General features: G+C 33.1%; 4 protein-coding genes and 1 pseudogene across 4 annotated transcripts; all 5 read right to left on the minus strand.

Annotated features, from left to right (window-relative positions):
• LOC109348751 (rhodanese-like domain-containing protein 17) lies at window positions 863-17,939 on the minus strand. Its single transcript, XM_019589301.1, has 6 exons — window positions 17,928-17,939; window positions 1,565-1,723; window positions 1,399-1,478; window positions 1,236-1,306; window positions 1,086-1,139; window positions 863-988 (listed from the first exon to the last, which is right to left on the minus strand). The coding sequence occupies exons 2-6, from the start codon at window positions 1,696-1,698 to the stop codon at window positions 893-895; spliced, it is 435 nt and encodes a 144-aa protein (XP_019444846.1). The 5' UTR covers window positions 1,699-1,723; window positions 17,928-17,939; the 3' UTR covers window positions 863-892.
• Window positions 2,839-5,251, minus strand: LOC109348749 (ferredoxin--NADP reductase, leaf isozyme, chloroplastic). The gene is made up of 9 exons (XM_019589299.1): window positions 5,089-5,251; window positions 4,525-4,762; window positions 4,319-4,452; window positions 4,168-4,246; window positions 3,944-4,035; window positions 3,795-3,872; window positions 3,434-3,496; window positions 3,108-3,342; window positions 2,839-3,024 (listed from the first exon to the last, which is right to left on the minus strand). Exons 1-9 carry the CDS (start codon window positions 5,185-5,187, stop codon window positions 2,957-2,959), a joined length of 1,086 nt encoding a protein of 361 aa, XP_019444844.1. The 5' UTR covers window positions 5,188-5,251; the 3' UTR covers window positions 2,839-2,956.
• On the minus strand, window positions 7,243-9,330 carry LOC109348744 (annotated as a pseudogene).
• LOC109348750 (chaperone protein dnaJ 11, chloroplastic-like) lies at window positions 13,564-14,378 on the minus strand. Its single transcript, XM_019589300.1, has one exon. The coding sequence runs from the start codon at window positions 14,298-14,300 to the stop codon at window positions 13,803-13,805; it is 498 nt and encodes a 165-aa protein (XP_019444845.1). The 5' UTR covers window positions 14,301-14,378; the 3' UTR covers window positions 13,564-13,802.
• LOC109348745 (calcium-dependent protein kinase 28) lies at window positions 18,301-23,708 on the minus strand. Its single transcript, XM_019589291.1, has 12 exons — window positions 23,052-23,708; window positions 22,416-22,546; window positions 22,201-22,242; window positions 21,894-22,005; window positions 21,737-21,815; window positions 21,447-21,616; window positions 21,139-21,265; window positions 20,198-20,313; window positions 20,004-20,111; window positions 19,814-19,876; window positions 19,381-19,554; window positions 18,301-18,893 (listed from the first exon to the last, which is right to left on the minus strand). The coding sequence occupies exons 1-12, from the start codon at window positions 23,493-23,495 to the stop codon at window positions 18,735-18,737; spliced, it is 1,725 nt and encodes a 574-aa protein (XP_019444836.1). The 5' UTR covers window positions 23,496-23,708; the 3' UTR covers window positions 18,301-18,734.

Below are 25,432 nucleotides of genomic sequence, written 5' to 3' on the forward strand. Positions count from 1 at the left end.
TAACTATAGGATAGATCCAACATGGGCTCAAACAAGTTTGGACCAGGACTCTTTGATGTGAATTTTTCAACTTACACTATACCATTCCACATGTAAATCAGGATTTTTATCTAGGAAAAGGAAGGAAGGTTAATTTCTAGAAACCCATTAATGATCTTATTTATGTTCGCAAAAACATCCATTCTCTACCTGTCCCTTAATATGAATGTTTTTAATACTTTTTATTACAGGATTAAGGATATTGAATGTCCTGGTTGTATTTGTTAACAAATCTAAATATAGAAAATGTACATTGGACAATCTTGAATTTTTGAAGTCTAGAATGCACCACCTACATACATATTTTCTACTTTGGATTCCTTAATAAATTTCTTTAGGACAGTTTTTAACATTTCCAAACAGATATTACTAGTAGTTAGCAATCAACAATTTTAAATATTACCATCATTTTTATAAGATTATTTTGAGGTTATAGTTTTTGTTCTTTTTATATGACCCTTTCAAAATTTCAAGCATATTGTTTACTTTTATTACCAAAATACTCTTACATTCATTGATTGAAAAAATAAAATTGAGCGAGGAGGCCATCATATAAAAAAATTATAGCAAGGTCAGCAATGCCATAGATTACAATGGACAGCAAGATTACTAATATGGCTTCCCGAGATAATCCTTCGGTATATAGTTGAAGAGTTTAAAATTTGTGCACTGATAAACTGTCAGCACCTCATCTACCGTTGTTTGAAGTAGTTAACATATGAATGATAAAGATTCACTGACAGTGTAAAAAACACTTATATTGTCAGTGTATACATGTTAAATAGATATTTCAAATAGATGTAATTGGAAAACATCCATGCCATTTAAGATAAATGATATTATCTATCACTGGTTAGAGCTCTTCTATGTCTGATGATACTTTCACATGAAACTTGTTTTTAACCCACTCCATGTAACCTCCTTCCATATCCTTCACATTCTTAAAACCCTGCCAATTTTATACAAGAACAATACTTTAGTCTCTTCACAGAGCAAATCTTTTTGTTAATTGAAGAATATAGTGAAGTTGGCATGAATTAACTTACATCAGCTAGAAGATCAGTAGTTGCATACTGAGATCTCACCCCACTTTTGCAACCCTGAAATACATATTTGTATTTAGCATTAACCAAGGACATATAAAAGGATAATTTGTATTTAGAATTAATAAAAGAATGAAAAATGATAATTATTACCACGATGAAATGATCTTGTTTGTTACAAGCAGATGAAACCTCCTTCACAAAATTTGGGTTCTTCACCATACCTGTTCTCAAATGACACAACATAGATCTTACATTAATTTTACCATAGAATTTATAATCCTAAGTAACCTTGTGATGATAAAAAGTTTGTTACCCTTAGGTGTACTCAACATGTATGGAATGTTAATGATCTTAGTTGCATCCACATGCCCTTTCTGGAACTCTTCCACCGTCCTATTAATTACCAAAACATCTTAATAAAACATCATTAAACATTAAAAATCCTTAATTTAAAACAAAGAAGAAGAAAAATGTGTTACCTAACATCAAGATAAACGTAGCCAGACTGAATTAGACCTTTTGCTGCATGTACATCAATGGTAACAACATCAGCTCCTAAGGTACAGATCAAAAACAGAAGAAGAAACACAGCCCCATAAACAGCCATATTCATATTCTACTAACTCTAAAATAGTGTGCTAAGCTTAAATGTAAACGCATGATATATATATATATATATATATATATATAACACGGTTTAATGTATGTTATGGTGTGCTAATTATAATAATTATTTAATAATCTATCTATATGAACAATTGCATCAAGTTGGTACATATTGTATGCACAAAGAGGAACATGAAGGTGTTTTTTTATTTGAAGTTATTAGAAAATTATTTTATTGTAAACGAAACAAACAATCAAGAACCATCAAAGATTACTTCGTCTAATGTACCACCTCGGTCTATTTAATAAGTCAAGATATTGGAGGCATGTTTTTTTTAGTAACTCAATTGGAGAAAAATGGAGAATGGGATCACCTGTCCCAAAATCAGTGTGTCCCCATGTCCCAAGCCAAAAGAATTTTTTCAAGTAATACACATATGTTACTTTAAGTTTTTAAATTTTTCATTTTTAATGAAGTGTCAATTTTTATTAAACAGGAATGGGGACAAGTGATTTGTGTCTAAAAATGAAAAGATATTAGTACCAGTAGTTCGTTCTGATTTAAAATTCCATCGTAATACAATGAAGACTGTATTTCTAAATAGTAATATTGAAGAAATAATTCATATGTTGTAAGCAGAAAAATTTGTATCAATTGACTGAAAGTCTATAATATGTAAATTAAATAAATTCATTTATGATGACCTTGAATAGTTGTGATTGAAAGTATAAATAAGTTTCAAGCATTGATTTGATAATAAAAATAGTAATTAAAATAATGTATGTGAAACAAAAATTAATTCCTATAAATGATGTCTCCGCTTGTAAGTTAAGGACGCGCATATCTACCATTTTTGTTGAAAATGAAAAGTAACTTAGTAAATTAGTTGACTTTTTTATTAGGTTTAGTGTGATGATGAAAGTATAGAAGCGCGAATAATCTTGGTTCATTTATATCTAATATAGGTCATTCCTTTATATCTAATACACGTGAAAGAAAACTTCAGAAAAAGTCAGATATAAAAATGTCTGGAACAACAAAAGTTTATTGCAATATTATATATAAATCTACATTATTATGTCATCATTCATTAAGGGGGTGGTTGATTTAAAACTATAATCCTTCACCATAGATAAATTTAGGAAATGGTAAAGTGAAGTTGGCTTAATCTATAATGCATTATCCTCAAAATTACTTCTTGTAAGGCTGTCACAATGAAAGTTCATAAAAAAAGTAAAAACCATGAAAGAAAGATAAACAGAAATTAATAAACTTCCACATTCCATTGTTCAGCTTTCTTCAATTTCCTCTTGTACTCAATCCAATCAATACCTATAGTATTTAACAAACACAACATTATGAATAAAGTTTCTCTTCAAGAACAAATGTAATAATGAAAGGAAATTGTTTGTTACCTTCTTTTGCAGCCAAAGGCACCATTATTTCATCAATACCCTTTTCCATTCCTTTAAGTCCACACATATAGACAAATGTGTTATCTTTCTTCAGTAATTCCCATAGCTCTTGTGCATATTCAGCCATTCTGGTTTGAATGTACATCTTCTCTCCTTTCTCGTTTGTTTGCTCTCTACTCACAGCAAAGTCAAGCCTGAAGTTTTCTGGTGATTTCTCCTTCATCTTTTCGAATTCCTGCTCCATACAGTTAGAGTAGTATTAGCACATGTACAAGAGAATGTAGGGTTGAAGAGTTCTGGAATAGTAAGAATAGTTTGAATCTCACCTCCTTATAGAGCAGTGAGCTGCTTGTGGGGACACCCAAAAAGAGCCATGCCAAACCATTGAACTACATAAACATGTCGAAACTCAGTTATCGCCTAGTGGCGTATGAGGAGGGTAATTGTAGGACTTTAACCTAGTGGATAGTGAAAAGACGGTTTTCGGGACTTAAACTCGTGACCTTCATGTCACAAGGCAACAATTTTTCATATGTTTACTCAGTATAAAACTTAAAGATCCATATAGACAAAAGATCCTTATGTAGTTGGAAATTTTAGGCACTCTATGTATGTACAACATCTTATAATCCTGATTAATGCAAGATACTAGAGTGAAGAAAGATATAAGCTTTTGTGTACACTTACCTTGTAGTCTTCATGCTTCTCGAAGAAAATTTTCCATAAGAATGAGCGAAATGGGGCAATTCCAGTTCCAGTTGCCAACTATGGATAAAAATTTAATGATCAATGATGGAAATCAAAACAGCAGATATGAAGGTTAATAGTTAATATACCATGATGATTGTGGCATTAGGATCTTTTGGCATAAGCATTTCTTTACCAACAGGTCCAGTAATCTTTACTTCATTTCCTGGCTTCAAGTCACCTATAGAAAAAGGACCAGAAGTGATAGGTAAAAAAGTACATAGTTGCATGATTAAATATCTCAAATGGGATTATATATAACTGGATTTCTTTTACAACACTTCATATGAAAACTAACACTATTCGTCCTTACACAAGAAATTTGAGCAGACTCCTTTGACAACTTCTCCATTGTCATTTGTGTACACAAGACGTTTCACACACAGAGAAACCTGTATTAAGGTATTATATCAGATTGCAAATACATTAAAATAAAATGATTAGTTTTATGGTTTAAGACACACTGTTTTGGAGTCTCCAAAATCACCAAGGGCACTGCTAGCAATTGAATACAGTCTCAGCTTGTGAGGCTTGCCATTCTTGTCAATTCCATCTGGAACTACCCCAATTGATTGTCCTTCTCTGTAAGGAACCTCTCCTAAAATTGTACAATGTTGTTTTATATATACATATATATATATATATTATATATTTAAGCATTATCTCATACCTTCAGTACTGAAGACCATGTGCCAGGTTTCTCCAGGTGCATCATCCCCAGTGATCTTTGTGTTGAGAAGGCATCTTCCAGTGTATGGATCCTTCGGTTTGAACTTGTTTACGACCACACCTTCGTCTTGTTTCTTCGATTCCTTTACAACTTTAGTCACAGGTTCCTCTGTCGTGACTTGAGCTCTGATGGAAACTCCTCTTCCACTGATAGAAAAATCTCTGTATTGAAATGAAACCTGAGAAAGAATGATACAAATGAGTCCAAAGTAGAACAATCAAAATAATGTAACTTCCTAAACTATATCTATAATACAGATCATATTCCAAAAACAAACTAATATTGATTGAATCTAAAATAGAACTCATATAGTAGAAAAATGTAACTAATATAATGTAGATCATATTCCAAATAGAAACTGATCATGTTATATATATACTTATATAGTATAGAGCAATCTAACTAGTCTATAACTAATGTAATTTGTAGTACAACTACAGATCATGTTTCAACAAACTAATTACAATGCTAAAATTGACCTCTAGACATGTGTATAGGACATACCTTTTGGAAGGGTACCCTATCTAAGGCAGAAAAAGAGGTTCTAGTTGGAACAGTGGAGGATGATGGAAATGAGACAGCAACAGTAACAACAGAAGCCATGTTTGAGTAAAAAACTAAAGGGATATAGAAAGATGAAGAAATTATGTTAAATGAAGTGATGAGTCTAAAGAGGAGTTTTTTTATTTTTTAAGATTGAGTGGATGATATTTGTGACCCAATACAGTGGCAGGCATGAAGATAAGTCTATGTGTGTAATATATGCCACTCAGAGGGTCCTAGGCCACAAAAATCAATACCCAAATAACAACATAGTAACCATATAATCTCAACATTCGAAAAAATTGAAAATTTATTCATTGTTTTCAAAATTTATTTCCAATTTTAATTATAAACTGCTTTTAACATAAAATCAACAAATCCAATCGCAAAGGACCAAATTCAGTCCTACTTGGCAAAGGACCCTCTGGTGCTACCAAATTGAATGAGCGAATTGTTTTAAAGTAGCAGTAGTTGTTCCACTTTATTTTAGCGTTCAGCTTCAGCTAAGGATATAAAACCTTTTTTTGTTTAATAATATCATTATGCTCTGTTACATGATAACTAAAGAATGTTATTAACTTTAAAAAAAGTAATACAAATAAATAGTAAATATTAATTGTGTATATATTTTTTGCAGTATTACTGTTACACTCAGAATATAGGCTGTAAAGTGAACACCAACAAATTAAACGCACATTCTTTATAATTTGTACCATAACTCTTCTTTGATCATAAAATGAAGAGTTTAATGGAATGACTTTCATTTAGCCCATCATCTACATTCACATGTATTGCCTTTGATTGAAACATGATATTTAGCACATAAATTGCGATATTGCACCTGCAGTATGAATATCTTTTACATTGTAAATTTATATCTATTTATTCTCAAACAATATAATATATAACCAGTTTAACCACTGACATTATAATTTTTTACATTACTAGCACATGATATATCATTTATGTGTTAATTTTCATTGATTTTAAAATTAAAATAATAATAAACATGAAGAATGGATAACTATTTAAAAAAACTATATATTTAGCTATATGTTATAAAAATAAAATAAAATTTAGAGAGCTATTGAGGCGAGTATAAACACGGAGGAGAGATCTCCTTCCCTCTCTAAGAGAGTACAATATTATATGTAGATGTGTGAAATAAAACTTGGATTTAATATATATAAGTGTAAGTGTTTTTTACAAATTGTTTTTGTTAATTATTATTGACTTTTAAACAAATATTATATAAATTAATGGCGGATAATATGCTGGTAGTATAAAAAACTTTACAATGATGATATATAAATTTTAAACTCATGCAACTTTTTACTTTTTAGGGTTCAGTTTTAATTGTTTTTAATAAAATGAAAAACTACCAAACTCCCATTTTACCTCGTAATCAGCCAAAATCATATATGAATTGAATACTGGTTAAAGCATTTGTGATATGTCATCCCTGAACAGAAAATTTGAATGCTCACTAATTCGTATAATTCACGGTTGATATCTTATTATTCTGGATTGTTTCTTTGTACATGAATATAATATAATTTTACACTTGTTTTCACAGCCTTTTTGCTTTGCACATTTCGTTGCTTAATTCTCTTTTCTGTCTTTTAGCTTTGGTCCAACGTAGTCTTAGAAGAGTTTGATAAACAACTTTCTGGACTTGGTAAACCCATTGTGATCTAATCTGAGGGGGGAAATATCCTCAAAAGATTACTCATTTGTGCCATGTGTTTACACAGTTGTTTTAGCTCACAATCTAACATGAAATTTACATTATTAGTAAAATATCTACTTACTCCAAGAATAAGTTTTTAAAACTTACTCTTCATCCTAGCCATCAATTATAGGGAAATCCAAATGGTTTAAATTGATGAGTAGATCTAAACCATTAAATGTTTATAAAATTGATGATTAGAATGTAAACTAAGTTTAAAAAACTTACTCTCTTGGAGTAAGTTAATCCCCATTCATAAATTATCACTGAAAAACCTTTACAACGATGACAAAGTACAATTCCACCCGAAAATAATGTTATCGTTATTTTATCGAGTAGAATTGTACTTTGATATTACAGTTTTACCCTTATTAATTACTTTGATATTATAGTTTTATTCTTATTGGCTGGATACAAGTCTCACTCAGTGGATTTTATTAGGGAGACTCTTGGAATTATGGAATCCTCTTGAAACCTCTAGACTGATAAGGCTCTAACTTACTCTTGGATTTATGGAATCCTCTTGAACCTCTAAGCTGATAAGGCTCTAACTTACTCTTAGACTCTTGTAATAATGCTTCAAGGGTTTCATCCTGTGTCATGAAAGCTTGTTTGGATGCCCATTCAAGCACTCCAACCACCCGGTCCTGAGCAAGTTCTTTACTGTCTGGCACATGCAATGCAATGTAGGATAACAAAACTAATGCTGGTTTCTGAACCATCTGTTCTCCAAAGTAGACAAGATGAATCAAGTGTTTAGCCCCACCCGCGCTTATAATCGCCTCGGCGTGATCAATGTGGAGGTAGTTCTCAGTGCAGGCAAATTTTGTTAGTGCTATTATTGCCTCTTTCATCACCTCTGCCTCTCTTGCATCAAGAAGTTCCACCAAGGGACCAATCATCCTATTCTCTGTAGCCTTGAATGTCTTAGCCAAATTTCCAATAGCCTTCATACAAGGAATGAGGAGGTCTGAATCTTCTCTCTCAACTATCTTAACCATTTGATCCACAACTGCTATGCAAGCAGGAGAGTTCGGCTTGAAAGCAAATCTCCTCAGATCAGCATCTTTCTCTGCCACAGCCGTAATCTCCATCAACGCCATGGCAGAATTATACTGCACAGCTTTAGGTCCTCTCTCAAGGAGAACCGTGAAACACAGAAGAGCCCTTGATTCTGTGATGCTGCGAAAAATCTGCGAATTACCCTTAGCTAGTTGCCACAGCGCCCTCGCTGCCATTTCCTTCATGCTGGCCTCAGTCTCAGGGTCTTCAACCTCCCTTCCTTTCATGTTAAATCCTGAAGGTGAATAGCTATGCAGATGATGACGACCTTGCTTACTATTACCATTGTTCTTAGTCGAATCGCTGCTCTGATGGTTCTTATTCACTTCATTTGCCTTATTATTATCCTGCAGCTTTGTTGCTGCTTTGTGAACTGCAATAGTACTGGTGATCACCCAATGCAGCTGATTTATAGCTTTAGCATTATTATCAAATGGATTCGGCATCCGATTCAGTATTAGCTTCTCCTCGTCCTCGTAATTCCCCTTCTTAACATTATCAGAATTGTCGTTACTATGAGCCATCACAAGAGCATGAACCGAAGTTGGTCTGTTGCTAACAATAGCATAATTACTATGTTCCTGAACAGTTTCAAAAGCAAGGTGGCTAACAAGAAAACTTATAATATTATGCTGAGCTAATTTATGTTGACAATTGGGATTATTTGCAGCAAGTTCAGAAATAGCCCAAGCCACAACACATTGAACCTTCTTTGAGAACTTCAGCAAACACAGAACACACACCAATGTTAACAATATGTTCCACACTCTCATGATCACATCCCAATAGACGAATAGCCCTTGCACCATTTTCCTGTCCTTCTATTGTTCCTTCCTTTATCAATTTCAATAAGGGCCCCACACCGCCTTCTTCCATAATCAGCTTTCCGAATCGAACATTGCCGCGGATAATGGACACCAGTACCGCCGCCGCGCCGGACCTATCCTCCGGCGAGCCAGTGCAGAGTATAGCATGGGAACGTTGGCGGCGATGGGAGGTAGACCAAGGTGAGTATCCGCGTCGGCGCGGTCGCCGGCGGGGTTTGAAACACGGAGGAGCCAGGAGACGTCGCCGGTTGAGTTTTCGAACAAGGAGGAGGTTTTCCTAAACGCGTTGGTAGAGATAATGTTGAACACGCGCTTGAAGAGGCCGTTGGTGCGAGACTTGAGGACTAGTGAGAGTGCTTTGTCGAGGACTTTGTGAGTGTCTAAGATGGGACGCTCGTAAAGGTCGGAAGTTGCACGCGCCGCCGTGTGGAGTAGGGAAGCAAGTTTATCGGTGTTGGATTTGAGTTGTAAGCAATTTTGTTTGAAAAAAGTGGCTTCATCAGCGGCTTTGCAAACTTGGTCAGCAAGGTGAATCGTTTTAACCATGAATTGTTTCATTGCGTCTCCCGTGGATTCTATAATTAGAGAATATTTTATTGGGTGATTATTATTATTATTATATTGGATTATTGGATCAAAGGAAATATTTTATGCTAAGTGAGAAAGAGGGATTGGTGTGGTTAAGGAGCATGTGGACATTTACAGCCAGAAAGATCAAACGCGTTTCTTTCTATATTAATTAATGAATATTATTAATTAAATTTAAATATGTTTTATATATTAAATTTATTTATTTAATACATATTTGCTTTTGTACAAAAAAAGATTTATTTAAACATATTCAATTTATCACACACCATTATATTTTTCTTTTGAAGAATCAATATAATTAAAAAAAATAGTGAATGGTACACTACAGTGTATAAAATTTGTACACTATTAATGTATACATTTTTTCTCTTTATTTAGTCATTTGATAAATAACTTTTAAAGAATTATATATTATAATGTTATATTATATGATAATTAATGATAAAAGAAGTATTATACTTTTTTTATAGAACCAATTGAGTGATTTATTTTGTAGATATTTACAGAATATTAATCTATTACAGAATATATGATTATCTCTCATGTTATTTACAATGAATCAAATATTTGATTTTGACTTACTATAATATTTGTTTTGGGCCTAATCTAAACTCCCTTGTTTTAATTTTCTCCACCTCTTTATAATGTTTACCCAAAACTTTATGTAGCTCAGAATATAGAAAAGCCCAAAGCTTTTGATATTGGGGATCTGGGCAAACGGGTAATAACAATCAACTATGTGTCTCCCACGGGCTTAGTGATTCACTCTTTATCAAAAAATTCTTAAGGAAAAAAAAACGAATCTTACATATAAACATTATAAACTGAGAAATATATGATTCATCAAACTTGAAATATTAATTTTTACTTATTTTTATTGCTTTATATTTTTTCAAAAAAATTATAAACACAAATAACAAGCAAAAACACTTCTAACCAAATATACACTAATAATAAGAATAAACATGCAGAGTAGCAGTAAAACTTACGATCTCTTTATGTTTCGGAGACTCACCAATATGCATTGTGTTTACTAGAAAATTTGATTTCTGGGAATCAGATTTTGAGAGATTATAACAAATAAATAAAGCTATTTTCTCTCCCACTAGGCCACAACAATGGCACCTACCATTATGAGTTTGCTAGATATACCCCACTTTATTAAACGAAAAAATAATTAACAATCATATATCTTCTAGAAGAACATTAGGCACAACTGTTTAATAACAAAATCATTATGTTTCCAGGCTAATCTTGAAATTTATAACTAATAAAATATAATAATTTAATAGAGATTATATCTTCTTCTAGAAGAACAGAAAGGGGCAATGTACAATAGGTCCATAATAAAATTACTTTACATTAATACTCATCCAGATAAAAAAAAATAACATATGTCATTATTAATGATTGGTTTATAAGTAATATGTGTTATTTTTTGTGGTAGGAGAATATACTACTACTCTAAAATTATTAATTATGTAAGACTCCTGAAAAGTCACCTCCTCATATGGGATTGCCTGTCTCGACAGTGTCTCATCCTATCTTAAGTCAATCATATATTAACTGAATAAAATAAAAATTTAAAAATAAAAAGTAATAAAATAGAACACTTTAATTAGTTTGAGACATATAATAAGACATTGTTTAGGACATATGATTTTCATCCTATCTCATAGACTAAGAAAAGATGTTTCTTTTCATTACTTTCAAATTGTTGTTATCTTGGTCTATGTCTTTTTTTCCTGTATATTCTCTAAAATGTAGTGAGGTGTGAAGTTAGGGAAATTTTGTAGGCAATTTAAAAAACAGTTTTTTTATCAGAGTTTCCCGTGCACCCTACATAGCTGCAACTTGCACTTAAATTTGTACCAAAATGAATGCAAAATCTCGAAATTGCTAGTAGTTCAATTTAACAAGTCACACCATATCAATATCCCAGATTGCCAAATTTGTTTACAATTATGTCTTTGTAATAAGACTTTGATTCTGATCCCAAGATAGAGTGCTAAATGCTAACTATTTATTTATTTATTATGGTTTTGTAGATATTGCTATGCATGTGTGGTGTTCTCTCTATCCAATTCAATATAATTTTTTAGTTTCGTCTATTTGGTTAACGGCAAAACTGTCGGTGATAGAAAATCAATAAAAAAAATAAAACCACGACGCTTCAGCACATGCAGTCACACACAATTGGATTCATATATTGACAAGTAAAGCAGATAGAAATAAAATATGATATGAATACGACGATAAACTTCATATTCTTATGTATGAAACTCAAACTATGAATTGTATCATACCTCTTATCTATCAAACTGTATTTTTAAATTGTTGTATCTATATTCTATACTAAAGTTGACGGACCCATAATATTCCATTATTACGGGAATAATGATAGTCACACATGGGACACTATATTTTAAGATAACAGTTTAGGACAATAATTTTTTACGTATTTTATTCATTATCTTTTATTTCAGCTTTTGATTTCAATAATTAATGCTGGTAGAAGTGCATTCAAAGCTTTACTCATTTATCTGTCAAACTTTTTTATTACTTTAGATAATATCACAATAATTCCAGGATTACCACGATTTCAGACCAAAGACCCTTCTTCCCGTTTGTTGTTGGAGGGGTTAGAGTTCTTATATGGCAATTTGGCTTTATATGATATATTGGACATTATTCATGTTTTATGCTTTCATTGTTTATGTTTCCTAATATATATACTGTAGGGCTATAATGATATAAAAGGCTATTGCTAATACAGGGCTCACTTCCTCAAACATCTTCAATCAAAGTTTGGAAATTAGGGAATAATATTATTTCTCAATGATAGCTTACGATCAAGTCAATTGGCTGAATCTGTCCTAAAAGTATCTCGTCTCTGTATTTCTATCCAATAGAATCACATCAAATAATATAAAATATTAGTTTATGTTTTTATAATTTTTTTCAATTAAATGGTATATTTTGATTGATATGAGATATTGAAGAAATTAGATCTCCATGAAACAAAAAATTACATATGCAGTGAAGTTCAGACACATCAGTTAAAAAGGCAACTGTTACATGGTACCAATTTTCTTACCAGTGGAAACATGTTCTCTGAATAAACTACAACATATGCACCAGTTTCAAAAGCGCATTCTAGTGTGCATTTCCATATGAGAAAACAGGAACGTAGTTACTACAAAGATATGATGTAAAATGCTTCTAAATGAGGCACACTACTCTGTAAAAAAGTGAGAGATGGGCCATATCTTGTGTTCATTTGTGTTATGTATAGGTACTCGGAATGGTACGGTTGCAATACAACTTAACTATATACTTTAGAATTACTAATAACGTATTTTTAAACATCGTGATCATTTATACTTCCATACTCAGATTTGTCCATATTTGCAAAAAGTAAGTTGCGGTATTGAGACTTGTTCATATTTGCAAAAACTAAGTTGTGGTATATATTGAGATTTGTCCAAATTGGCAAAAACTAAGTTGTGGTTAAGGGTAGAAACAAGTCAGGTCACATTTGTCTTGTTTTAAGTAGGTTCAACCTATACAGCATATAGAAGCCTGGATTTGGCGCATTAGTCTGTTTAAAAAATATTTCAAAGTCTAGGTCTGACCTGTTTAAAAGTCCAACATTATCTGTTAACCTGTTTAAATGCCTATTATATTATATGTTCATAAAATAGACTATCATGTTTATATTTTAATGAGCTTATTGACTTATTTTTATTTATGTTCATGTAATTCTTATAATTAAATTATATTTTTATATTAATATTACATATATAATAATATTACTTATATTAAAATAATATAATTTCAACATTTTTATGTAATATAAATGAATAGGTCGGCGTGTTAGGCTTAATAGGTCTTGTAGGTAGTCTAAAGTCTACCTAAAGTCTGACCTATTAAGCTAAATAAGCTTTTTAAAAAGTCTGAGTCTAACTTGTTCGTGAAAAAAAGTCTAGTCTGACCTAGTCTATTATAGATCAGGTAACTGATAGCTAACGTGACATGTTTCCACCCTTAGTTAGATTTGTCCATATTTGTAAAAACTAGGTTGAGGTATATATTTAGATTTGTCCATATTTGGAAAAACTAAATTGTGGTATATATTGAGATTTATCCATAAATAAAAAAACTCTTTATGGGGGGATTAACTAGGGTAAATAAGCAAGCTAGCTCTTGAAAAAAATAATTGACGGAAATATGGAAGAAGGTTATACACTAGAAGGAAATAAGAGAGTTCACTGTAATAAATAAGTACATGTGGCCCACTTCTTCTACCGTATCGTAGCGAAAAACTAAGAAAAATTCTACTCGTATATGTACATATACGCAGTATAATACAAACTCCAATAACTAATTAATTAGCCATTATATACAAAAAGGCAAAGCGGTTCAATAACCGCGTCCTCACTCGGGCGATTCGACTCAGTAACTCGCTACCAGCACTGGTCTGTTTCCCAGTTCCGACTCGTGTAGCCCGAAACCATAGATGCCGTCGACAACGGTCGTTGTCTCCGGCGTATGAGGCTCCGATCGTAAGTGGCGCGCTTTTCAGGATCAGAAAGGGTGGAGTACGCGGTGTGAATCTTCATAAAGTCGTCCGCCGAAGACTTCTTCCGATCAATTGCCGCCACGTCAGGGTGGCAAACCCTGGCCAATCGCCGATACGCTGCCTTTATCTCCTGATCGGAGGCGGCGGCGGGAATGCCTAGAATCTCGTAGAGCGATGCAGAGGAAATGCCGTGTTGGTTCAGATACGACGGATACCTAGGTTGCTCCGTCCAGGTAGAGCGAGCTTCAGCAGTGGAGGTAGCGGTGGCTGTGGCAAAAGCGACAATTGGACGTGATCTGACGCGGCATGGCGGGGGAGCTACGGCGTTGCCGGAGAGATTAGCGGCAGTGAGAGATGAAGGAAAAGATGCAGAGGCGAACATGTTCGTTGTTAAGTGATGAAACGATGTCGTTATGAGAAATTGAGAATTAGAAATAAGAAGAAACTATGGAAGAAAAGAAGAAGGGGTTAGGGTTCTTATATGAAGGGGGAAAGAGAAAGAAGATAATAGGGTGTGGACCCCACCATGAGGATAACTGTGGGTTGAATAATTAGTTTTACAACGGCACAAATAATCTTATCCAGTGGGCGCTGAGTCAGGGATCGAATCTTATCCCTTTAATATGACAATACAAATCTTTTATATCAATGATGCATTTGTTACGAATGAAGCAATCCTTTCCATTAATAGGGTTCACTCCATGTGATAGGAAAAGTGATTAGTCATACAAATATTTAGTAATAAATTTTTTAGCTTAATTATTTTTTTTTTAACCCATTAGAAGTGATGATAAAATTGATATATAGTTTTAACAACACTGCTCTTAAAGTATAATAAAATAACATTTTTTTCTTAAAACTAAGTATGAAGAAGAGTCTGATTCGAATGAAACATTATTGTGTATAAAAGATTTTAATTCATGAAGCCATAGAACCGTAAGGAGTATTATGTTCTCCGGTTAGCAATCCTTGTCATATTTATGGGGATGCACTTATATTCATTATCAACTGCCATTATGTTGCACTAACACGCTTTCATTCATGTATTTGATAGCGGCTTAGAGATACTGTGGTGTGGATCAAGCAATATCATCACTAAAATTGCTACAATTTTATTTCTTGATTTGACACACTCCCAACCATAAGCTAAGTTGGGTAAGTAACCATCATTTAGGCTACTTCCCACGTTCAAGAATAAAAGGTTTCAGCTTCAGCCTTTCAAGTCAAGGCAAAAATAATCGAGTATTTTTACTACACGCAAGAACAAATATGTTATCTTATCCTTCTATAATATTTTTATTTAACTATAATCGATCTCATCTTATTCCTTTTTTTGTAACATATCTCAAATAGGAGGTGTATCTCTTGAAAATGTACACATTCTAGAAACTTTCTCGAAATAATTGATTTAACAAGAGGACAACTACTACTTGATATCAGGGCCCACAGGTAGTTATACAATTAGAAGAAGTTGAGCATTATCTTCATGTCCTACTCATACTTTATGTCTAAGTGTCTTCCTTCTAGAAATGCTACCTCAAAATATCTTATAATACCTCTGATTGTTACATACGATAATCCTGTTGCTGAAATATTCAAATTCATATGGAAACAATTCATACTATTTAATTCTAACTCTTTGGTTTCAATTAGTGGTTTTACCACCCTTCGGAATAGGGATTAGTTGTCCCAAAATGAGTATGTCCCCATGTCTCTAGCCAATAAGATTTTTCCAAGTAATGTAAACATATTATTTTACGTTTTTTAGAATTTTTCTTTTTAATGAAATGTCATTTTTTCATTAGTTTGGTATAGAAAAATAAGACAGGAAATGTGACAAGTGATCTCTGTCCCCACCCTCCGTACCTGTATACTATTGAATGAGTGATGCAAATGCAAGATCGAAGAATATAGTTAATTGAGGAAATGGGCACATGAGTCTTCGAACAACCTTACAAACCTTCCAAGAGTCACCATACATAATCTCTATTGGGCAAATGTTATGGGACGTTTTGTTTTTGTATGTGATAACTTAGAGTCAATTATTAGAGATAGTTACTAATTTCTTTTAAACACTTGTGTATATTATAAAAGATGGAAAAATTATTCACTGACCATGTAATAATTTAATACATCTAGTGCATCATTTATTGTTGATTTTAGACATTCTAATTCTTTAGTGAAAATATTACAGATAATGAATACTAAATGATATACTATTCTTTATTTGTATTTTTATAAAATAGTTTATGCACAAGTCAATGCGAGAGATTTTATAATATCATGTGGTAATTATAATTGAATTTTTAGGATGATTGTAAAAAAAGTTACACTACATAAGTATTAAAATGTTATTTTTTTGTAACCTCTTTTCCCGACGTTAATTCAAAGGACAAAATATATGTTACTAACAAGTAGGGCGATTTATTTAAATTTGACTAAAAATTATATGCTTGTGTCGAAGTCAAATGTAAAATACTCAAATAGTCTCATCATGCAAAAACGTAGTGGTTAATTTATTGAGAAAAACAACTGAAATCAGTTTAATCCATATATATTTGTTAGTTCAATTGGTAAAGTTTGGTTTCCCGTTAAGTAAGCTCTGAAATATTAGTTGATTAGAGAAAATAAATTAAGTGTAACACATATGAGAATATCGTATTAGATAATTGTACATATTGGACAATGTAACATTAAAATGACCGTATTAGAGAAAATATACAAATAGCTCCTATTTTAGAAACAGATAATGGAATGATGATTCATAACTTAAATGACCGTATTAGAGAAAATGTCCAAATAGCTCACATTAAGGATTGCTCCTATTTTCACATTTGATGCAAACAGTTAGAAACATTCACAGGAATGTGGATATTCTCTCACGGATATTTTTTCTATCCATATAATTCGACCTGAGACATTGCTTAAGAGGAATCAAGTATGTACCACTTGAACCAACACATGTTGATCGTTAAGCCATAAGTTGATCCAACCATACATTTTGAAATCGTTAATACTCAGTCTAAGCCGTCACCCTCTTGATGTCAAACGTTATTTTCAATACCTCGTTGCTGAATGGTTATCTTCTAGAAGTAACTATTAGTATCCGTAGGTGGTGGAATATTTTGCGTCTTTGAAGCAAATTGTCCATCTAGTAGTATATGTTTGCTAAAGTCCAAGCTTATCTATTCTCCATCTGGAAAGTGTGTGGTAGCCACACTTAAAGGAGAATTGTTGGATACGGGGATGAGTGAAAGAATTTATAAGTAAAAAAGACTTATATAATTAATATCTTAAGGTTTTGGTTCAACACATGTTATCATACTTATAACTCTTCCACTTTTCTCATACCTTGATAACAATGAAACCCTTAATGATTGGAGAGTTCCCCGATCGCAATCTAAGTGTAGAATGTTAATATTGTATGTAAATAGATATACGTGTTAGTAGCTGAAGTCTCTGGGGCTATCACATGAACTCGGATCATTACTCCAATAATGGCCCGAGCATAGGGCTGTGAATCACAGTAACCAGTTAATTAGTGACCACGAATAAAAGAAACAACACATAATTCCTAGCATTTGTTATTTACCGCTAAAGGTTGCTTGCAGAGTGAAAAATGATTTAATTTTCATGGTTTCTACTTTCTTCATCAATGCCTTAAAAAGAGGCCCTGCGGAAAGTTGCAAGTTTGATGCATTAATCCAGGATCACTGTGCAATTAATCCAAGAGTTCATCATTGTCAAAGGATGTCATGGTTTCTTTTAGTCCAAGGAGGACCATGTCAGTGTGGCATTAATCCTTTTCCTTTAAACTACCAATCAATCAAAATAACATAGATTTAACTGCTCATGTAAATAGTTACTGAGAAGGGAGCATAAAACACTTTCCAGTGATTATCTTGAAGCAATCCACATGGTTACTGAGAAAATTTAGACTTGTTTGTACATATTCTTCAAAACATCTTCGAGTTGCTTAACATAATAAATGAGAAAGTGAAAGTGCAACATAACTTCAAAGAAGTAAACATGTTGGCTGATTGCTTCGCTAAAATGAGTTTGAATTAAAATGAAATTTCAATTTCTTCGACACACCACCTATGTGTTCACCATTATGCAAAAGGATCTTTTCCCCATCTTTCAGTATTTTTTGTTTCTTTTCTTTTCATTGTACAAAAAAAAAAAGCACTTTGGGAAGTGTCTCATAAAATAAGTTTTTTGTTTAAATTTTCTTTTTGTTTTTTGTTTAACATCATCGTGGTTAAACTAGTCAAACGACTGATTCACCTAAAATATCTCTGCACCAATCACCTCCCATGCAACAATTAATAAGAAGAGCTGGGTGCAATTTCACGCAAGGGAAAAAATGAGGTAAAAAGTGGTAAGAAAAGATAACTCTGCATCAATATATCATAACTTAAAGGATTTCCTTTTCTTTTGCTAGGAGATTTTAATTTATAGTTACATTGCATTTATGGCACAAGCAAGGCAACCCTGACCCTTAAAATGATGTACACTGAAACTGAAGCCAATCCAAGCAGGGTCCATAGTCCTTACACACTCTACTAAACACCTCTTTCACATAATCCTATAGACTCAGCTTAACAAAAAAATCCTGTGCGGTATGCCAAGCCTTTAAGATTTTCATACAATGATATCCACCCGAAAGAAGAGTTCCATAGAATGGTCAGATCAAGCAAAATCTGCAGAAGAGATATCGTAAGTGCTCCAGCACAATCTGTACATGAGATAATCCTTAAAGGGTACTCCACCATCTTACATCCTGAATCATCTCTGCCTCTGAAACATATCTGGTCTATATCTTCCGCAGACGGCTGTGCGGGCTCATCATGTTTCGAGATCCAATGCTTGCAGTTCTTAGAAGTCTCCGAAATTCTGGTAGGCTAATCTTTCCATCTTTGTCAATATCGGCTTCCTCAAGCAATGGATCAATGGAGCCTTTCAGGCACGTATGCTAAAAAGCCAAAGATATAATATTAATAGCATAAAATATGTATTTGATGTAAAAGACAAACTTTTTCTTCAGGTAAAAGGACGGTCTACTGCACAAGGCTCCCACCTAATGAAATATGGGAAGTGTAGATGTAGATAGCCTCTTACCCTCGCAAGCAAGTAGGTTGTTTCTAGGATTTGAACTCATGACCTTTAGGCCACAAGACAAGCAACCTTACCGTTGCACCGAGACTCACCCTCAAACTTTTGGTAGCGAATAAATTTTCGGGTTAACGGTAAGACATGCTTTTGGGCTCAACAAACACTTATGATAACCCACCAACAAAAGACCCAGGCAGGAACCCAACCTTGACCAACAAAGTTGACACAACCTGCCCTTATAAGTGAAAACATTACAAATATAACACAAGAGCACTACTTTCAAATTTTAAGAAGAGAATTTATCATAGGAAATATATGGGGAGCATGAGTAAAGGCATGAGACGAACCACTCTAAGTTCATCTGGAGTAATATACCCATCCTTATCCAAGTCAAATTTCTGAAAAGCAGCCTGTGACCGTTCTTGCCACTTCTCAGAATCATGTTCCTCCAATTGGTGCACATGCAACGCAGCTGCTACAAACTCAGTGAAATCCACTAGCCCATCTGTGTTGCTATCTATCTGCAAGCACACAAGGCAATGGTTCATATTATTTGCAAGGTAAAGGATGTTCAGATGTCAGAATACCAAAGCCACATTAGGATAAATGCAAAAATAATGGATAAGAGTAATAATTGGAAGTAACATCTATTAGTCATCAGGGTAAAAAATCAACACCAAAGAACCTCCATGCCTTTCAAATTTTAAAAACATGAATAAGTGCTGATGATAAATGGCAGACAAAACAGTGTGATGCCAACAAAGGAGCAAAGATACTCACCGCTTGCAGTATCTCAAGTACACGTGATTCTTTCAACTTCCAAGGGAGATCTTTTGCAAGAGCCTGCACAAAATCTGCCCTTTAGACCAAAGCATGGAAATACTATATACAGGGGGTTATGTACACAGTAATAGGTAAGCGATGTGTTTAGATTTAGTGTAACAATAAAGCCAGTGGATTAATGAGCTACCTGTCTCATCTCTTCAAGGCTAATGGCACCATTTTTGTCCACGTCTATTGCATCAAACTGATCTTTTAGATCAGACAACTCTTCTTCATTAAGTGTGCTAGCCAATGCCTGCAAGATAATCATGTAACAAAAATGGGCGTCAAATAAGTTCCATGCCTTCTAGCACGCAAAGGCTTGAATTAATGTCTTCTTACCCTCAGTGCAAACTGTTTCAATCGACTATACTTCACAAATTGTCGCATGTTACTCAGGACAGATATATCAATAGGAATCTCCAATGCCTCTCCTCCTTCTTTAACCCATGGATGTGCTGCAAATATCAGAAATAATCAAAACAGTTCCAAGTTAGAGTAGACATTTTTGAAATGTAAAGGAAAGAAATTATGCAGTTTCACTACAGGTGTGTTTGAGTCTCTCAGCTTATTGTTACACTGAGATTATTTTTTACAAAAAACACCATTAGCATGTCTTAATTCAGCAAACCAAGTGTGGCTGAACAATTAGCACATAAAGAATTGATTGGCTCCAGCTATTTAAAAATATGTAATGATGTCAATTCCCCTTACTACTTACGAAAATGATTGCTCGAGTACGTTGTATTTCATTTCAGATAACAAGTTTACTTTTTGGCTGTTGTGGACTTGCAGCAATAGTTGTGCACAATCAATTATGCAATATGTTATTTTATCTTTTCCTTTACTTTAAATTTTTTACCAATTTTGTCCTCCTCCTCTTCTTTTTCCTTTAATAATTCAACATATGTATAGATTAAGCAAACATTCAAGGGAAAATTTGTTATCATCTGTCATTAAATGACAAAATGGTGTCAAGAGATTAAAAAAGTTACTGCACTTTAACAATATGCATTCCATAAATATTTGGTATTATTAAACTTCAAAAACTTTCATTAAATAAAAGTTGAACACTTAAATTCAGTACGGAAAATGAATAGCTTTTCAATAGCTACAAATTAAATGCTAAAACATCAAGTACCATTGAACAACTTAAATTTGAAGCATTGAATAAAGTCTAAAATTATTTCAAGGAAAGGAAGCTAGACACCATGATAAGGAGCCAACAACAACAACAATAAAGAGACTTCATAATAAATAAATAAAAACAAGTGGGTACATACATAGAGCCTGAGCAGCAGTTAATCTTGCACGAGGATCCTTTACCAACAATTTCTTTACAAAATCTTTAGCGGCATTACTTATTGTTGGCCATGGCTTCCGGCGGAAATCAGGCTTGTTCCGCAACACCTGAATTATGATTATAAATTAAACATAACAGCAAACGATGATTAAAAATAATAACTTTCTTTTATCACAATCAAGTGAGGGATGAAAGAAAAGACAGAAGACTTATTCATGTTCTTAAAGAATTAACAGCAAATCCCGCATAAATTACAGGAACCCAGAATGTCATAATAATGAACTATACCTCTTTGAAAATACCATCCTCAGTCTTATCCCAAAATGGGCGTCTCCCACAAAGCAATATGTATGTGATCACACCAATACTCCATACATCTGATTCAGGGCCTGACTTCCGTTTTAAAACTTCGGGTGCAACATAGTAAGCACTGCCAACAATATCTGTAAATCTCTTTCCTGAAGTTTTGTTTTCAAAAAGAGAGAACTAGAACTGTCAAATAAAGGTTGCAAAAACATTTATTATACAAGGGGGAATAAGAAAGGAAACAAATCAATGATAATAAACATTTCACTCACCAGGTTTAATGAAATCAGACAAGCCAAAATCGGTAGCCTTTAAAGATGAATCATCTTTAGTTGATTTGAAAAGAAAATTCTGCATGCAAAGAGGAACTTTTTAATAACCATAGCATAAATCCATATAGTTCAAATATGCATGTGGGCTTGACCATACCTCTGGTTTCATGTCCCTATGTACCAAACCATGTAAATGACACTCAGCTGCAACCTTAAGCATCTGCCTTACAACAACAGCGGCATCTTTTTCAGTATACCGGCTGTCCTTCCTGATTAAAGCAACAGGAAGACCAAGTAAGTTCTTGTAGAAGAAAAAACACACTGCTAAACACATGATTCCGGCTGATAATTAACTCGGACTCATTAATCATACTGGTTTTGGAATTTGAGCGGCTGCAGACATTTTAAAGTGGCACCTAGCTAAGAAAAGAAATCAACAAAGTCCAGTATCAAAAAATACTTACTTGGACAATATACGGTCTAGCAGTTCTCCTCCCTCGCATAACCTAAGAAGATCAAATATCAAGAAGTTCACTTTAATGAAAAGTACATACACAAATAAAGGAACAATAATAAACAAACATAACACGAATGATTTGACAAATTAGCTCCGAAAAGATAAATCCAGTATATACTGCAGTCAAGTACTGATCGAAAAGATAAATGGAAAGTGACTTACTCCATAACTATGTACACATATGAATCATCCTCAAAAGCATTATAGAATTGAACCACATTTTCATGGCCTGCAAGTTCTTTCAATATCTTGACCTCTCGCTTAACATCCTCAACAGCTATAGGAAGAACCATCTGCCACCAAAGTCAAGGATCTATTCAGGAACACATAAAACCACTCATGCAAAAAACAATAAAAAAAAGTTAAAGTGCTCGAGTACAACTTAGAACTTAGGACCTTCAAACTCATATTTCAAATTAATTTAACACCAATTGCAAGCATCTACAACCCTAGCAGGATTCTATAGTACCCCACCACGCTTTTATTTCAATTACGGGATGCAATAAAATGGCTTGAACAATTAGCAGCATAAAACACAAACTATTAACCCATCACCAATAAATAAGCAAAACAAAGAATGTGAATTACAACCTTAATTGGAAAGAATATAATGAAGAATGAATAAAACCACACAATTCTCCCTGACCCATTGACCAGAACAAAACCACAATTGGAAAGAAAGTTAGGAAAAATAACCAATCTTTATTCCATTAAACATAGCAAACACATAACGTAAATTTTAATTAATAAATAAAAAAGATTAAAACTTTGTGAAGCTGAGATTCATGAATGAATTACCTTGTTCTTCTCGAGTCTCTTAACGGCAACACGATCCCCATTAGCTTTATGAATTCCAACATAGGTGTAACCGAATTGTCCATGCCCCAACAATTTCCCAAGCGAGAATTTTAGATCAAAATCTTTCTCATAACCGAAATCTGTGCGTTTTCCACATGGCACGTGCCCCCCATTGCGCCTCGAAGAAACCTTGTCTTTCGTTCTATGATTATTATTCTGACTCTCTTCCTTCACCTTCTGCCGTTGACCACCGGTCAACGGTTGCTGCTGCTTCTGGATACTCACCATCGTGGTTGACACATCGGATTGCGTGTTCGAACTCCATTTACGATTCGGATTTGGTGTGGCGGTGGAAGTGGTGGCTGATCCGGCGGCGGCGGCGACGTTGTTGTTATTGTTGCTGTTTGAGCCACTCACCTTTGTGGTGGAAAAACAGATACCCATGATGGGAAATGAAGAAGGGTATTTGAGATATGAAAGAAAGATAAGATTTTTGGATATAAAGGGAAGAATTAAGAATAATATATTATTATAAGATGAAAGAATAGGAAGAAGAAAGAGAAGGAGGAGGAAGAAGAGAAGAAGGAGAGGGTGGCGATGGTCAAAAGAGACCTTTGAATGAATGAAATAAAACCCAAAGCTTTCCCCTCTCTGGCACAAACTAAACTACTTCCCATTATTTTATTCCAACCTTTTCAAAAAACAAATTAATTTAATTCTTGATTCTTAATGTTTAGGTGTCCTTTTTTACCAACTGTACTTACCATGCATCTTGGAGGATTCTTGGTTGGTTCCTTAAATTTTGATTTTCATATCTTTTAATTACACTGTGATTTTTAATAATGTGTTTAAGAAAGATCTAAAATACTAATAAATTAATAATAATGCCAATATTACTCAAAAACTAGTACTTCCCATAACTCCATTCCAACTTTTCAATTTGTTTTTTTGTTTAATTCTTCATGTTTAGTTGTCACTTGTGTCATGTTATTTTTGGTAGTTTATTATTATTATTATTATTATTATTATTATTATTATTATTATATAATTGTGAAATCTATATCAACATATAAGTTGTTGCTCCCCCTATTTTTTTACTATATGATATTTTCTTACTGCACCTTGAAAATTATATGCTTAAGAAGTATTATAATGGCTGAATTACTAAATCATTAATTCACGATTGAGATAATTAGGGGTTAGTAATAATACCTTCAATTGTGGCGTTTTGGATGATTTGTATAGAAAAAGAAATAACTATTTTTTTAATTTTGAATCAATTATGTTAATTTTAAGTTTCCGGAAGTTCTTTATTTGTTACTTTTTAAAGGATATAAGAAAAATAGAATAGATAAAAACACTCGAAAGTATATTGTATATTTCACGTATATTTTCCTAAAAAATCAGCTACAAAAAATAAATAATAGCACTTTAAATAAATGTATTTTATCTTCTATCTATTTTATTGGGTTTCTTTTATCCGTGGATGGGAACAAATAGTAATTTCGATGAGTCTAGCTAATGGAAAGGCAATACATACCTGAGATTGTAATATATGTTAAAGATAACGTTTCAATTATCCAAATTTTTGTTTTTTTAAATTAAATATATTTCGATTTCGATAGCCTAGGTGGCCAACTAAGTTACATGAGCACAGAGCTACAGATCAAAGGAATGTACCATCTTTGTCCACGTCATGCCTGATTATAAATGCTACTGACTTATTTTTTTTTATCACTCATATTGTTATTGTTCAGACTCTCTAGAACCACTACTATTGTTAGAGTTGTTTCTAGAATTTAAGAATTGTTTTTGTTTTGTTTATTACCGTTGGTATTGGTGGTATTTTTAGGGAAACAATACGATTTTATGTGAATAATTTTTAAAGCCTATACTTTATGGTTAAATATATTTAGTATCATGATTTATATTGAAGTGATTAAATTATGCAAATTGAATTACAAACTTAACAAGTAAGACACACGCATTTGCCCTGTTGCTGCGTGATCGTAGCATGTGTGGCATCAAGGGAGTATAATTTGGTAGGTAGCTTGGAACCAGGATTATCTGTAGTATCAAAAACTTTTTGTCCTTATATCCCAAGACAATCACATTTCACTAAGTAGTATAGAGTATTTTTTATGTTTTTTTATTTTTTTTAAATATATTACAACTTTTCATTTTACTGAAACATAATTTAGACACAAAATATGTGACAGTGGATAACTTATAAATTGTGTTTGGTTCCATCAGAATGTATATTTTTTTAGTATAAGCTATGAAGTGTGAAAAGCAGACTACATCAGATATATACGAAATGACTCATTATTTATTTTCAAACAAGACACGTTTTGTGTAAAGACTATAGGTTCACAATCCAG

The sequence above is a fragment of the Lupinus angustifolius genome, chromosome LG06 (assembly GCF_001865875.1).
Source record: "Lupinus angustifolius cultivar Tanjil chromosome LG06, LupAngTanjil_v1.0, whole genome shotgun sequence".
NCBI classification, from domain to species: domain Eukaryota; kingdom Viridiplantae; phylum Streptophyta; class Magnoliopsida; order Fabales; family Fabaceae; genus Lupinus; species Lupinus angustifolius.

Bases quoted from the DNA above. Each gene is read 5' to 3' on its own strand.
- LOC109348749 (XM_019589299.1), bottom strand. From the start codon at position 5,187: ATGGCTTCTGTTGTTACTGTTGCTGTCTCATTTCCATCATCCTCCACT. The intron at 4,763-5,088 runs GTATGTCCTATA...ATTCTTTCTCAG, and splicing joins ATAGGGTACCCTTCCAAAAG to GTTTCATTTCAATACAGAGA. The intron at 3,497-3,794 runs GTAAGTGTACAC...ATGTTTATGTAG, and splicing joins AGAAGCATGAAGACTACAAG to TTCAATGGTTTGGCATGGCT.
- LOC109348745 (XM_019589291.1), bottom strand. From the start codon at position 23,495: ATGGGTATCTGTTTTTCCACCACAAAGGTGAGTGGCTCAAACAGCAAC. The intron at 22,006-22,200 runs GTAAGTATTTTT...TGCTTTAATCAG, and splicing joins CTAGACCGTATATTGTCCAA to GAAGGACAGCCGGTATACTG. The intron at 18,894-19,380 runs GTTCGTCTCATG...TTGGCTTTTTAG, and splicing joins CTCCAGATGAACTTAGAGTG to CATACGTGCCTGAAAGGCTC.
- LOC109348751 (XM_019589301.1), bottom strand. From the start codon at position 1,698: ATGAATATGGCTGTTTATGGGGCTGTGTTTCTTCTTCTGTTTTTGATC. The intron at 1,479-1,564 runs GTAACACATTTT...GGTAATTAATAG, and splicing joins TACGTTTATCTTGATGTTAG to GACGGTGGAAGAGTTCCAGA. The intron at 1,307-1,398 runs GTAACAAACTTT...ATTTGAGAACAG, and splicing joins CATGTTGAGTACACCTAAGG to GTATGGTGAAGAACCCAAAT.
- LOC109348750 (XM_019589300.1), bottom strand. From the start codon at position 14,300: ATGTTCGCCTCTGCATCTTTTCCTTCATCTCTCACTGCCGCTAATCTC.